Below are 15,424 nucleotides of genomic sequence, written 5' to 3' on the forward strand. Positions count from 1 at the left end.
GCAAATATGCTTCATGCACAGCTCTTAACAGCTGATGAAAAAATGCAAGAACGCTGGAGAAGAAAAGGCAAAGGAAATGGACAGACAGCTCACAAACACATGAACACATGCTCAGCATCACATGATCAGAGCGATGCCCAGACAGCCCTGGGGAACCGCTGCCCACTTACCAGATAATCAGAATTCAGAGGTTTGACGATGCTGTCAGCGAGCACTGGGGACATGGTCCTGGTACCCTGCCTGGGGAAATGAACCACAACCCCACCTGCTGGAGAACTCTGGCAATGCCTGAGGAAACAACATGCATCTGCCCCTCTGCCTAGCGAGCCCACTTCCAGGGACTCTGGAGACACAAAAGCCACACCCGACGGCACCTGTGCACAGGATGGTCCTCTCAGAACCACCGATAACCGCTAAATCCTGGAAACCACTAACTATCCCACATGGAAAACTGGGTGAATAAATGGACACGGAGCACAGGCAGCTGCATAAGGGAGGGAGGGGGCACCTGGACCACCAGGTGTGCTGCCCCGATCTGTTGTCAGAGCAGCAAAGGCTCAGGGACAGCCCACCCCTGGGCGTGAAGGGGGCTCAGGGGGCCCAGGTGTCTGCTGACCTTCACAAGCAGAGCCCAGGGAAGATGGGCCGGAGCGACAGGGCTGGTTCCCACTGTGGCTGGGACACAGGAAGGAACGTGGGGTGGTGAACTCTCCTCAGGTCACCTTCTGATTTTTCAAAACATGCTAGTGTTCTGCATATTCATACCTCTCTGCTCCATCTCCACCTCAGCTCTCCCCTGCATCTTCTCCTACATGGATGCAGGGGTCATTAGGGCCCACCCAGGTAGTTCAGCATACCCTGCTTGTAGGACCTCAGGGAGCAAAAAGACCCAGTCCTCCAAGCATCAGGGGATGTGCTCAGCACTGATCGCTGCTTCTGGTCACAGGGGACAAAGAGGCTGACGGTCACTGCTGCTGCCGCTCCCCCACAGCAGAAGCGACTTCCAGGGAATTTTCCGTACGCTTCACTTTTCTCTTTTTCCTCTTTTGGAAGCCAGATGTTATAGACTAGGACATTCAAACACAACTGCACATTTGAGGAAAATCAGAAAGTGACCACACATGCCCACCAGGGAAAGGCACACGCTCAGAACAGACCTAAGGAGACAGTAAACTTAGACCTCAGGCAGATCCTGGGCACAAAGACAGACCACAGCAGTCAAACAACAAAAATGATAATAAAAGACAGCAAACCCTGGGGAGGGAGAAAATCTGATTTCCAGAGTTACCACATTATTAGTTCCAAATGTCCAGCATTCTACGAAAAATATCACAAGAAAAAAGAAAATATAGCTCATTCAAGAGAGAAAAAAAATCAGCAGACACTGTCCCTGAAAAAGATCTAATGGCAGATCTGCTACACAAAGGCTTTAAAGCAATTGAAAGAACTAAAGGAAGATGTGGAGAAAGTCAAGGAAACAATGTGCGAAACAAAATGGACGCATCAATAAAAAGAAATTCTGGAGCTGAAAAGCACAATAACTGAAATGAAAAATTCACTGGAGAGATTCAAAGGCAGATTTCAGCAGGCAGAAAACCTGAAGATAGGACAATGGAAATCACCAAATCTGAGACACAGAAAGAAAAGAGATTGAAGAAAAGCGAGCAGAGCCTAGGGGACCTGTGGGACGCCACCCAAGGGGCCAAGACACCCACTGTGGGGGGCTCCAGGAGGAGGGGAGGGGGGAAGGGCAGAGAGACTAGCTGGAAGAAATGACTTGAAAACCTCCCAAATGTAATGAAAAACATGACTATAAACATCAAAGAAACTCAATGAACTCCAAGTAAAATGGGCCCAAAGAGACCCAAACCAAGACACGTTACAATCGGACTTCCAAGAGACAAAGACAGGGCGAATCTTGAAAGCAACGGGAGAGAAGTGAGTATCACAAACAAGGGATGCAGGAAGATAACGAGCAGATTCCCCATCAGAAACTCTGGAGGCCAGAGGCCCTGGGCCACACATTCAGAGAAAACCACCACCAACCAAGAACTCTGTGTGAGTGAAAACTGTCCTCCAAAAGTGAGCGAGAAATCAAGACATCCTAGCCAAACAAAAGCTGAAGAAAATCATGACCACTAGATCTGACCCACAAGAGATGCCAAAGGGTGAAATGAAACCGCAGGTGAATGAAAGGACACTGGACAAAACTGCTGGAGAAATAAAGATCTCAGTGAAAGTAACTATGGGCAATTACAAAAGCTGGCATTATTGTAATAATGGTTTGTAACTGTACTTCTTGTTTTCTACATGATTTAAAACACTAACACACTTAAAGAAAAAAATTATTAGTGTAAAACTAGTAGTATTGTAACTTTTGCTTCTAACTCCAAATGTTATTTGCTACATGATTTAAGAGACTAACACATTTAACAGAATTATTAATTTATGTTTTGGGGCATAGAGTGTATAAAGAAGTAATTTTTGTGACATCAACACCCAAAAGAGTTGGAGACAGAGATGGAAAGGAAAAGAGTTTTTGAATGTTACTTAAGTGAAGCTGGCATAAATTCAAATTAGTGTTATAAGTTTAGGATGCTAAATGTAATACTATGTGTGAAAATGTTATAACTTTAAGATGTTGATGTAAAATTAGATACAGAATATACACTAAAGAAATGGGAAAGGAACGTGAACATTTCACTACAAAAAAATCAACTGAACACAAAAAAAGATAGTAATGCAGAAAATGAGGGGCAAAAAGCTGTAAGGCATATAGAAAACAAGTAACACAAAGACAGAAATAAGTCCCTCCTTATCAGTGACTACTTAAATGTAAATGAGTTGAACTCTCCAATCAAAAACCAGATGAGCAGAATGGATTAACACATCGGCCAAATATATACTGTCTATAAAAATTCATTTGAGATCCAAAGACACATTTGTTGAAAATGAAAGGCTAGAACACGACATTCCTTGAACAATAACCAAGAGAGCAGAGGTGGCTATTCAAATAACAGAAAAAATGGACTTTGTATCAAAAAAGATTCCAAGAGATTTAGAAGGATACTATATATTAAGAAAAGGCTCAATAGTGCAAGAAGACATAACAATTACAAACATTTACGTACCTAAAGATGGACCATCAAAATACATGAAGCATAAACTGACAGAATTGAAGGGAGAAAGACAGTTCTTAAATAACATTTGGACACTTCAAACTCCACTCACAATGGAAAGAACAAGATCAAAGTCAGGAAATAGAGAAATTAAACTCCATGATAAGCCAGATCTAAAAGACATACACAGAGCCCTCCACCCAACAGCAGATACATTCTTCTCAAGTGCACACAGGACATTTTCTAGGAAAGGTCATATGTTAGGCAACAAATTAAGTCTCAATGGATTTTAAAAGATGGATATCACACAAAGTATCCTCTCTTACCACAACAGGATGAAGGTGGAAGTCAGTAACAAAAGGAAAGCTGGAAAATACCCAAAACTGTGGAAATTAAACAACACACTTTTAAACAACCAATGGATAAAAGAAGAAATCACAAAAGAAATTAGAAAATACTTGGAGACAAATGAAAACAAAAACACAACATACTAAAATATATAGGATGCGGCAAAAGTGGTGCAAAGGGGGGAATTTATAGCTGTAAATGCTTATATTAAAAAACAAAGATCTCAAATCAACAATCTAATATTACAACTAAAGGGACTAGAAAAAGAACAAACTAAACTAAAAGCTAGCAAATAATAAAGGTTCGAGCACAGATGAATGAAATAGAGAAAAACGAATGGAACTGAAAGTTGGTTCTTCAGAAGATCAACAAATTTGACAAATCTTTAGCTAGATAGGCTAAGAAAAAAGTGAGACGACTCAAATTACTAAAATCAGAAGTGAAAGTGAGGACTTTACCACCAATTCTGCAGAAATAAAAAGGATTATCAGCGAGTACTATGAACAACTCCACACCAACAAATTGGATAATCTAGATGAAATGGACAAATTCCTAGAAACATGAAACCTACCAAGACTAAGTCAATCTGATGAGACCTGTAACTGGTAAGGAGATAGTATCAGCAATCAAAACTCTCCCGACAAAGAAAATCTGCGGACCTCATGGTTTCACAAGCGTTTAAAGAACTAGTACCAATCCTTCTCAAACTTTTCCAAAAAAATGAAGAAGAGGAAACACTTCCTAACTCATTCTATGAGTCCAGAATAGCTCTGGTACTAAAGCCAGATAGACACCACAAGATAAGAAAGCCACAGACCAATATGCCTTATGAACACTGATGCAAAAAATCCTCAACAAAATACTAGCAAACAGAATTCAGCAGCATATTAAAATGATTATGCGCCATGACCAAGGGGATTTTATTCTCAGAATGCAAGGATAATTCAATGTATGAAAACTGATCAATGTAAAATGGCCTATCAACAGAATGAAGGGGAAAAAAAACACATGATCATCTCAACTGATGCAGAAGAACCATTTGACAAAAGTCAACATCCCTTCATGATAAAAACACACTCAAACTAGGAATAGAAGTAAACTACCTCAATATAATAAAAGCCATATATGAAAAGCCACACAGTGAACATCACACTCAATGAAAGAATGACGCTTTTCCTCTCAGATGAGGACGGCAAGGGCACCTGCCTTTGCCACTTCTATTCAACACAGAACTGGAAGAATCCACTTAGCCAAGGAGACCGAAGCTTCGACAATGGAAACCAGAAACACTGCTGAAAGAAAGTCAGGAAGATACAAATAACCAGAAACTCAACCCATGTTCATGGACTGGAAAACAATACTGCTAACACGCCAATATTACCAAAGCAATCTACACACTCAGTGCAGCCCCTATCAAAATTCCAATGACATGTTTTGAAGAAATAGAAAAACCCATCCTAAAATTCATAGGGAATCTCAAGGGACCCTGAATAGCCAAACAATCTTGAAAAAGAACAACAAAACTGAATGACTCACAATTCCTGACTTCAAAACCTACTACAAAGCTGCAGTCATCAAAGGCATAACAACAGACATGCAATGAAAGAGAACAGCAAACCCAGACAAGAATATGCAGTGGGAAAAAGTCTCCTCAAAAACAGTGCTGGGAAAACTGGGCAGTTACATGCCAAAGAATGGAACTGGACCACTTTCTTATATCATACACAAAATAAACTTGAAATGGATTAAAGACCTAAACATAAGACCTGAAACCACAAAACACCTAAAAGAAAATACAGGCAGAAAACTTGAACATCAGCACAGTCATTTTTTTCTGGACATGTCTCTCCAGGCCAGGGAAGCCAAAGCAAATAACTAATTGGGACCACATGAAACTGAAAGCTTCTGCACAGTAAAGAAAACCATCAGCAAAACAAAAAGGCAACCTACTGAATGGGAGAATATATTTGCAAATGATATAGAAATACCATATGACTCAAGAATTCCAATTCTGGGAATTTACCAAGGAAAACAAAATCACTAATTCAGAAAGATGTATGCAACCCTGTTTATTGCAGCGTATTTACAATAACCAACATACGGAAGCAACCTAAGTGTCCATCGACAGATGAATGGATAAAAAAGATGAGATACATATATACAATGGAATATTATCCAGCCATAAAAAAGAATAAAACCTTCTCCTTTGCAACAACATGGATGGACCTAGAGGATATTATATCAAGTGAAATAAGTCAGACAAAGATAAATACCATATGATTTCACTTTATATGTGGAATCTAAAAAATAAAGCAAGTGAACAAACAAAACAAAAGTAGACTCCAAACATGGAGAACAAGCTGGTGGTTGCCAGGGGAGATGGGCTAGGTGAAGGGGATAAAGAGGGACAAACTTCCAGTGGTAAACTAAGTAAGTCATGGGAATGAAAAGTACAGCACAGGGAATATAGTCAATAATATTATAATTACCTTTGGTGACAGTTGGTAACTGTGTTTATTGTGATCAGCATTTCATATGTATATAATTATTCAATCAATATGCTGTACACCTGAAACTAGTACAATATTGTATATCAACTACACTTTAAGAAAAAAAAAATAAAGCCCAGAAATAAACCCTTACATATATAGTCAAACAATTTTTGACAAGAGTGCCAAGACCATTAGTGGGGAAAAGACAGCTACCTTCCTCCCATGTCCCTCTCTTATATCCTAGGGAGTCTGCACCACTGACTTTATTCAGTCAGCAAACGTTCAGGAGCCCACATTTGCAGAGCTTACGGCATTTCAAAATAGGCATCTAATTCTAGCGCCCATTTACTCCAACTTCGGGAGAGGAAGTTGTCTGCACATGAAGCTTCCTTTGGCTCTTCACGGCCAACCCGAAGACAGACAACAAAGGCTTTCGCTGTTCTGGTCAACAAAAAGATGCAAAAATTCCACAACAGATCACAAACAACAGGCGTGCCCTCTCAAAACTTTTCTTCTAGCTTGTTTTTTAACAACTACTCGGGTGACTGGGTATAAAGTGGACACGCCATCAGCCTGATGGGCTGGCTCACCCTGTCTAGATAAACCACATAAAGATGAACGGCTTCACAGAGGGCCTTGACAGTCTGAAGCTTCGAGCTCCTGGTGGAAGCATGGGCGCAGTTAAGCCATTGCCAGAAGCCTGGCCCTCAAGCATGAGGAGTAAGGGAAACGAGCTTCCAGGACTGTGGCAAGGCCATCTGAGAGGGTCATGGCGTGAAGCCAGCAGGACGAGGACCCCCCCCCCCCCCACTGCCCCAGCTCATGCAGGAAGACTGTTCAGGAATCATTTTACAAAGAAGAGTACACTTTTTTAGCTTGTCTATTTCTCATTAAGCATAATACTTAGGAAACGAATACCCAGGCTGACTAGATATTTGGTGATACTGAGAAATTTAGGTTAGTTTTTAGCTGCATGTTTTTCAGCCTCTCCTAGAGACAGATTCTGAATTGTTCAGAGGTGAAATGACACCATGTGTGGGATTCACTCTAATATACCTGTGAGGGTGGTGGATGGGGAAGGGGAGCTGGGGCCAGGCTGGCCAGAGCTGGGCACTTCCGAGCTGGTGACAGGTGTCTGTGCCCCCTGGGATCATCACACACTTCTCTACCTTTACATTTGAAGTTTTCCATAATAAAAAGATTTAAAAAAAAGAATGTACATGCCAAAATGTTTACAGTAATCTAAACAGATGCAATTATGCCTGGAATTGACTTCAAAAAAATCAAAAAGGGCTGTGGGAGAGGAAGCAGACAACACAAGGCTCCCCGTGAAGCTGGTAACTGCTGCCATCCCAGGGGGCCCATCGGACTGACTGTCCGGTCTGCTTTTCTTTATGCTTGAAGTTTCCATCCCATGAAGTTTTAATGGGAGGAAAGAAAAGGGAGAAAAACATTTGCAGGCTGAATGCCACCGAACAGTGATGCTTGGCATGGGCCACGAGGGAAGCAGGAGCCTGCTGGGTGTGGCCAAGCCCTGACCTGCAGGATGTCCCCTGGGTCATGTCCCCAGCAGCACACAGGCACTCCCGGGGGCGGGAACAGGAGCCAACACCAGCACCGTCTCTGTCGCTTTCTCCTCTAACATCTAAATCCATTTGTGACGGGAATGCTTGATTCCTGTTCACCCACTGCACACCCAACCCATTTTCGTTGTTCCACACAGCAAGTCATTTGTGCGGAAAACAGTCTCACACGCCAGAACATTTCCTCTCCAGATTACACTGAAGAAAGTGCACTTGATGACAGTGAAATGGAATCCGATATTCCGCGTGAAGATAAACCCACACATCAGAAAGTACCGACGGGCTATTATGCAGCCACATTCCCAAAGCTCCAGGAAGCAGCGATGCATGTCGGGACCACCTGCCACTGGTTAAGCATTTCAATGAGGAGTTAAAAAATAATAATAAAGTGTCACATAAGACATATCAGTTTCAGCACACAGACTTCACAACGACAAGCAAATTATAATTAACATTCTCCAGGGGACATTATCTAAATGTAAATGAGGAGTGGAGAGCAATATGGAGCCCCACCGAGGTGCTAGGCCCACACTGAGACCTGGACGGCTCCCTCCTGGTCTCCCACCCACACCACACCACCCACGCCTGGCGGCACCCACCACCCTCTGCCTCAGGATCCCTTCCCCGCCCCAGAAGGCCCACCCCACACCAGGCCCAGACTGCCCACTCCATGCATCCAAGCCTATTCACACACAGCTGCATTTTAGCTGAAACTTCTGGTAACAAATAAAGAAAAGCAGAACTGGGAACAGCTTCATTAACATGACTGTGACTGTGTGTTCACTCTAATCAGAATACCAGCCTCTAGACTTGCTCACCTGAGGAGGACTCTGAATTACACCGCTTGAGGTCGTCGGAGAAGTCAGGTGGCTGCCCAGAGCAGCTCAGAGAACAAACCGCGCAACAGGCAACAGCCCACTCCCCTGAGGCTCGCCCCAGCGCCCGTTATCCGGCCTTCCACTGCACCAGCGGCACAGCGCCTCTGCCAGACCAACTACCGCAGAAAGTGTCCTGTTAGCCTTTTTTATTTTTAATTTATTTATTAAATTGACATTTGCTTCCTCAAACACAACACTGAATCTTAAGAACAGTATGATTTGAGTTTTCCAAAGAATCTACATCGATGATGTAACTGGTGTCAATGTAGTATTTCTTCCAACTGAATCCTATAAATTCTTACTCAGTTACGATACACGCATTTATATTAAAGTCCTTATAAGAAAATATCCATCACTTGTGCAAACTCAAGCTTTACTACACTTAATGTCATGGGAAAAATAATTAAAATGGTCTCTTTTCAAAGTAATTATCAAGTGGATCACGATGAGTTAGTGTATCAGGATGCCCACTGACCACCCTCAGCAGCAGAATGTTCTGTTACCATAAAGACAGGAAATGATCATAACAAAGCTATCACCAGGCAGAAGCATTTTCTAGAATCATATTCTGTAATTGTTATCCATTTTGTGAATAATAATTACAGTGCTTTTAACAGGAAAAAGTGTTAATGGCAACTATGTGCGCTCTCAGTGCACAGCCACCACTGGGGGGACCTGAAACGAAACGCTGGCTCTTACGTTGCTGCCCACTCCTGACGGGCTGCTGAACGCGTACTCCAGCTGGAAGACGACGGCGAACGCGGGGTGGCAGACCATCTCGGGCAGTCGGAGGCGGCTTCTCAGAACCAGAGCCTGGTTCCCAGGGCTGGTTCAAGAACACAGAGCAGAGGCACATCAGGCCTGGCAGCCACTGCCCTGCACCCACCTGCGCCACCACCAGCTCCCCCCAGTCACGGCGCTGCTGGAGCAGCAAGTCCCCCAGCAACGCCACGAGCTGTTCTGTGCATTTGGCCCCCAAGATATTCCCCAGAGCCTGTTTTTAGGTGCCACACCAACACTTTTCCAAAGTGCCAGGTGTGTACCAGGAGGTGGAATGATACGGCCAGGTCTCCAGGGAGGTGCCTCCTCTACAACCAGCCTCAGCCCAGCTCCGCACGTGACACCCCTTGGAGTTGTCCCTGATTCTGACTTGGGAGGCACAGGACTGAGTCAAGTGGCAAAACCCCTGGCTCTCCATCACATGTGGAGCTGATCACAGGGCACACCTGGAAGAAAGCACGCCAGGGTCTCCCCACACCCTAAGCAGCCACAGCTGGAATAGAATGTAATGCAAACCCCAAAAAGGTCACAGCACAAAATCAGGATTCTCCAGCCTTTCAACATTGAGCTCTGCTCCCAGTGGCACAACTCAGCAGGAGAAACAAAGGCACGGGGGAGAAGCCCCAGCTGGGTGAGCGTACACCTCATGTGCAGGAACTTCATTTCACTTTGATCCCAGGCCCACTCACAGCTCCTGATTCCACAGAGGCCGTGACTCAAGACCCCGGGGGGAATACCTGGCCTTCGAAGAGGAGCCAACTTTCCTGCTGAAGCTGGCAGAGCGCGTCAAGGCCACTGCCATCTCGGGCACGAGCACCACCACCTGCGGCCTCTGCACAAAGCCCAGACCGTTGTGCACACCCACACACAGGCGCCGCTCCAGGATGTCCAGAGCGCTGCCGTCCGGCAGGCCGTCCCCCTAGAAAAAGCACATGGCAGGCAGAGTGAGTCCCTGGGCAGAAGGGGAAGGACGCTCACCAGGCAGACGCACACAGAGAAGAGGAACCACAGCAAAAGTTTCAGACATGTCCTGGTCAGATGGTGCTCAGCGAAAATGAGTCCAAGCAATAAATAAGTAATGGGGCCAGAACCAGGTGGCCTTAGGCATTTTCTAGACAGTTTGGGGCCTCCTCCCTCGGCACGGACTTCCCAGGGTCACACACTCCCGGCACACCACACCCCTCAGACGCCTGAATCACCAGACTCTCGCTCCAGGTTTCCAGGGCTGAGCCACAATCCTCAAGATGTGGCAAACTAGCAACCAGGGACCTCGGCTCCTCTAACAGAGCCCAGGGTCCAAGGCCCAGGAGCCCGCCACCCCCAAGGCAGGGCAGGCAGTGTCAGAGGTGCCCCCTCCCCTGGACTCGGACTTTGGAGACTTGGGGTGGAAGGGGCAGGAGGAGGAGGGAGCATATTTAGGCAGTAAGTCATAAACCAATAAAAATGGAATCTGCCCCAAAGTGATCAATGGATATTAAAGTGTTTCATCCTAACAAAAAATGTACAGGCGCTCTAACAAATGAGCAAGGATATTCCTCCAGGCTACTATTGTTTATTAAATTATGTGATCATTGCAAAATGATCCCTGAATTTTCAGGTTTTCTTCACTGGCTGTTAATCAAGCTGAACAGACCTAAATTCAGCCTATTAGTCTTTGAATAATGAAAATAAAACGATAGAGATAACTACCTACCAGTTGGATAGGAACTAAAATACAAATACAGTAAAAATACACAAGTGATTTTTATGGGAATACATAAAATTCAACAATGGTACTCTTAAAGCATCTACCCTCATACAACCCACTCAGCAATAAAGACACAGCAGGAGCCACACCAAGGACACGCACGCTGCTCCTTCAGTCCTCTCTTCTCTCTGGTTCATGTGTTTCTCGTTCATGAGACTACATTATGTGGAAACGTGTTTTCAGGAAGGGGCAGAGCGAAAAAAGAGCAGCTTGTTCACGTGTGCATGTGCGTAGCTACCGTTTGCTGACTTCACAGACTACAAGCATGAGCTCCAACTGAGTGAATCATTCATTTTTCACAACAAGTAAATAGTAAAGCCCTACTGTGTGCTGGCATTATCTCAAGCACATCAGGCACAGAGGCGAGCCAAATCGAGTCCTTGTCCACTTGCCCCACAGCCAGTGCAAATACCCCACCGAGGGACCAACAGTAAACCAGCAAACAGATAAGGAAAGCAGGTGCTCTCAGAGAGGGCCAGGCACCTGCAGAAAGGAGGCAGGGGAGTGTGCCAGAGAGAGCGCCTGGCGCAGCCTCGGCGGCACAGCCAGGGCAGCCTGCCAGAGCAGCCTCGTGGCACTGAGCATGGGCCTGAGAGGAGTCTGCAAGCATCCAGACAACCCATGTCCAGCCAAGTGAGCTCTGCATTCAAAGGCCCGTGGTGGGAGCAAGCTGCCACCCCCCACAAGGCAGGGACAAGGCGACATCACAGCCACGGAAGCGCAGACGGGGTGCCATCCAACCGCCCAGTGAGGCACTGCGGGTGCAGGCTTTCAGATGGAGAGTTAGAGGCTGCACCTGCTCACACAGGAGGCAGATGTGGCATGTGGGCACAGCGCCTCACCCAGAAAGCAGCCTGGATAGGGTAGGATGACTGATTTCTAGTCACCTCCCTAGAACAGGCCAAGTGTCTGCAAGATGTACACTGTTTCGCTATTTTATGGGCTTCCCTATGCTCCTCTGGTGATTTAATTTACCTTTAAATGAGAACTGTTTCAAGATGTGTCAAGATTAATGCTAATTAATGTCTCAGGAACAGCACCTCCAAGTCACCATCAAAGCTAGGACAATGTCCTAGTGCCCCTCTTCAGCCACAAAATGAGGGAAGACACAGGACCGTGTCACAGCACTGTGCCCCACATCGGCCGCAGGAGAGGCCAGCGGCTCCCTGGCTCTGCGCTGCCGTCTGCATCCCTGCCGCTGACTGAGCTCCAACTGTACCTCCCGGAAGTGATCGTTGGTGAGCAGCTCCAGAAGCTCCTGCTCAAATCTCTCAAGGGAAGGGTACAGCGTGAAGAACACGTCATCCAAGTGCCATGTGACAGACTTCTGGAGGCGAGGCTTGCGGAGGGCATCTCCTGAAATGAGAGGGCCCACGGCCTTCATCTGTGGAAGGAAAACCACCCGGCCACTCACTGCCAGGCGGCAGTGAGCGTGCGCACAGCCCTCGGACAGAACGCCCCATCAGGGCCCACCTCCTTCAGGCAGAGGCACACGTGATTACACAAACAAAAATTTCCTCTGCAGTCCAAATTCTACCCGAAAACTCCAGGAACAAATTCTGTCATTCAGCAATCCAAAGAACAGATTACGGAGTGCACAACAAGGGCTGCTCCCATCAGTCTGGTTTCCCTTTATCACTTACACAGCCAACTGTGCCATTTCATACCGTATCACATCTACTTGGACCATTTGGAAACATGCAGGAATGCTCATGAGCATGCTGGGGCAACGGGCAGACCACAGGCTGGGCTGGCACTGCCAAACAGAAGCCCCCTCCTGATCCAGAAGCACGCAGACGCCAAGCCTCACGAGGACAGAGGGCACGGTGGTTCCTGGCATCTAGCCCACACATGCAAAGCCTTGCCCGTGAGAGGGGACAACAGGTCTGTTCAGGGAGGCCTTCTCCATGGCTGGAGCAAGACCAGCACGGGAGGAAGAGGGCAACTGCTTTCTGACAAAAACAGAACCCGCAGGCTCTGCCCTGTGTGTCCCTGTCATTGTGATCTTTCCAGTTCTGGTCCTCTCTGTCTCTTCCTAAGTTGTTACAATTATTAAAATATTAGGTACAAGGTCTTAGATTTTAGAGCCAATTCTAAAGTTTAAAAAACGGACCTAAGAAGCAGCACTGACAAAGAAAAGAACACTGTGTTACTGACGGACTGAAGTCGGTATAAAGGCAATGTTGTCTCTGCCTTCATGTGTATCAAGAGCCTTGAAAATATCCACATCCACCTTCTGCCCCAGGAGTTCCCAATTTTAAATTCAAAATAACCCAAGATGGAAGCAAAGTAGATTCTCAGTGTGTGAGAATACTCATTAGAACATTATTTGTAGCAGGGAAAATAAGAAGCAACGAAACATTCAGTAACAAAGGAATGGTAAGTAAACTATTGTTTATCCACATGAAAGGAGAACAAAAGTCATATTGTCAAAGATTATTTGTCAAAAAAATAATCATGATATTGCAGGTGAAAACATAGAAAACTGCATTAGTCCATTTGACGCTAATTTTATGTAAAATTATCTGCAGTTGCACGCAAACATGTGTATCTGCAGCAGGGACCTCTATGGTTTTATGAGTCTTCCCAACACAGACATCATGACGTTCATTGCTTCTGAGCAAGCTTGAATATTCCTTTCAAAACTTAAAAAAAAGGTGTTTAAAGCAGGTCAGTTGAACCAGAACCAGCTAACAGTGCAGGTGCCATTATTCTGGATTGCCCAAAGAGGAAGCAGCCCAAGTGTCCACGGACAGACGCGTGGGCCAGCAAATGGGCCCACCCGCTGGAGTATCGCTCAGCCGTGGAAAGGGAGGGGATTCTGATGCACGGATGAACCTTGAGGACACTGGGCTAAGGAAACATGCCAGTCACAAAAGGACAACTCACAGCTGACTCCACTTGTATGTGCTACTCGAACAGTCAAACTCAGACAGAAAATGGGACGGCCAGTGCCAGGGGCTGGGGGGTTAATGTCTGATGGGGCAAGAGTTTGAGTTTTGCAGGATGAAAAGTCTTGCAGGCAGCCAGTGGGCACAACAACATGAATGTACTTACTGGCACTCAACTGCACCTTAGAACAGATAAAACAGTAAACTTTATGTCTATCTTACCACAATTTCTTCTTAAAAGTGTGGAAATCCATAAAGTGCAACCTTTCATGAAGTGGCCCAGTGAGGGTCTGAAGCGCATCCTGAACTCAGACCTCCCATCACAGAGGGAAGCAGGGAGGGGCAGAGACACCAGCGCCCACGATCTGGTTCCAAGGGGTCCGCAAGGCAGGATCTCAGACTGTAAAGGAAGGGTCCCCAGCCGAAGGGTCCACCTCCCCCAGCAGCAGAGGCAGGAAGCCCAGGGCCTCCCCACTGGCAGGCTGGAAGCAGCATGGGGGTGTTCCTGGACGTCAGACTAGACAAGGCCGCAAGGCCGCAGGGCCCTCTGGTCACGGAGAGGAAGGACAGTTCCGACGCAGGGCCTGCCCGGCTGAGCCGGGAAGGGGCAAGTGTGGAGGAGACCAAGCAGAGGAAGCAGAGGGAAGGCAGGGGAGGGGGGAAAGCTGTGCAGGCAAGCTCGGCGTCTCGGCGCCTCTGCATTAGCAGGCTGTGCTGCAGCCTGGAAACCAGCTCGTGCACCCACACCAAAGGGTGGCTACCAGGGAGCCCGGCGCTTTTACCATGAGGCCGCTGCCTTTTCCCCAGACTCTGAGCTACCCGGGGGGATCTCCCGCTGTGCACATGGCTTTAGTACAGAGGGACACGTCGCTGGTTACCAAACAAGTCCTGTGCTCTGGCCACTACACCATTGGCCAAAACAGCTGGTCAACAACCGGCAGTCCAGGCCTCTACAGGCAGGGGACAGCAGCCCTCCAGCTGTGTGTGCTCCTGGTGAGACACACACACACACACACACACACACACACACACACACACACACACACGGGAGCCCCCAGTTCTTGGCCTTGACCATCTCACTCCACCCCCAACCAGGGCTTTCACCTCTGACCCCAGGTTCCCCATGCACCCCACACCGCTCACCTCGAGACAGAGAGCAGCCTGGGGCCTCTGCCCACTGAACGCCAGCTGCATCCGGTGTGCTCCACCTGCCAACCCCGTGCTGAGCAGCAAAGGCACCCTCACCCCAAACGGGCACAACCCCACAATTCACTTTCCCTTCGTGCAGTGAGGATGTGCCGGATCCACAAACTGCTGACCTCCCCTAACTGGTCTCGTTTCTACAGCAACGGAAAGGAGGAACTCGGGCCTGCCACCCCGGCCTGCCCTCTCCCAGGATCTGCTCCCGGGAAGCAGGCAGCAGACCCCGGAGGCCTGTGTGGCCCACAGCAAGAAGTTGTTCAGATGTTGAAAAAGCATCAGTGACAATGTCAAGACGCACACCAGCCTCCTTTCTGCAGGCGGGTGAAAGCAGAAGGAAAACCCAGGGCTGAAGCCAACACGTGCCGCCCCTCCAAGAAGAGCCG

At 46.9% G+C, this 15,424-nt stretch overlaps 1 protein-coding gene across 3 annotated transcripts in view; it reads right to left on the reverse strand.

Moving 5' to 3' along the window:
- NPHP4 (nephrocystin 4) overlaps positions 1-15,424 on the reverse strand; it is a 129,170-nt gene that overhangs the window by 73,873 nt on the left and 39,873 nt on the right. For all 3 annotated transcript variants that reach the window (XM_036925417.2, XM_057499651.1, XM_057499652.1), the window contains exons 8-10: positions 12,167-12,303; positions 9,938-10,119; positions 9,120-9,246 (exon numbers count right to left, since the gene is read on the reverse strand). In XM_036925417.2, coding sequence (XP_036781312.2) covers positions 9,120-9,246; positions 9,938-10,119; positions 12,167-12,303 — 446 coding nt within the window. The remainder of the gene's footprint in view (positions 1-9,119; positions 9,247-9,937; positions 10,120-12,166; positions 12,304-15,424) is intronic.

This window comes from Manis pentadactyla, chromosome 4 (assembly GCF_030020395.1).
Source record: "Manis pentadactyla isolate mManPen7 chromosome 4, mManPen7.hap1, whole genome shotgun sequence".
NCBI lineage: Eukaryota > Metazoa > Chordata > Mammalia > Pholidota > Manidae > Manis > Manis pentadactyla.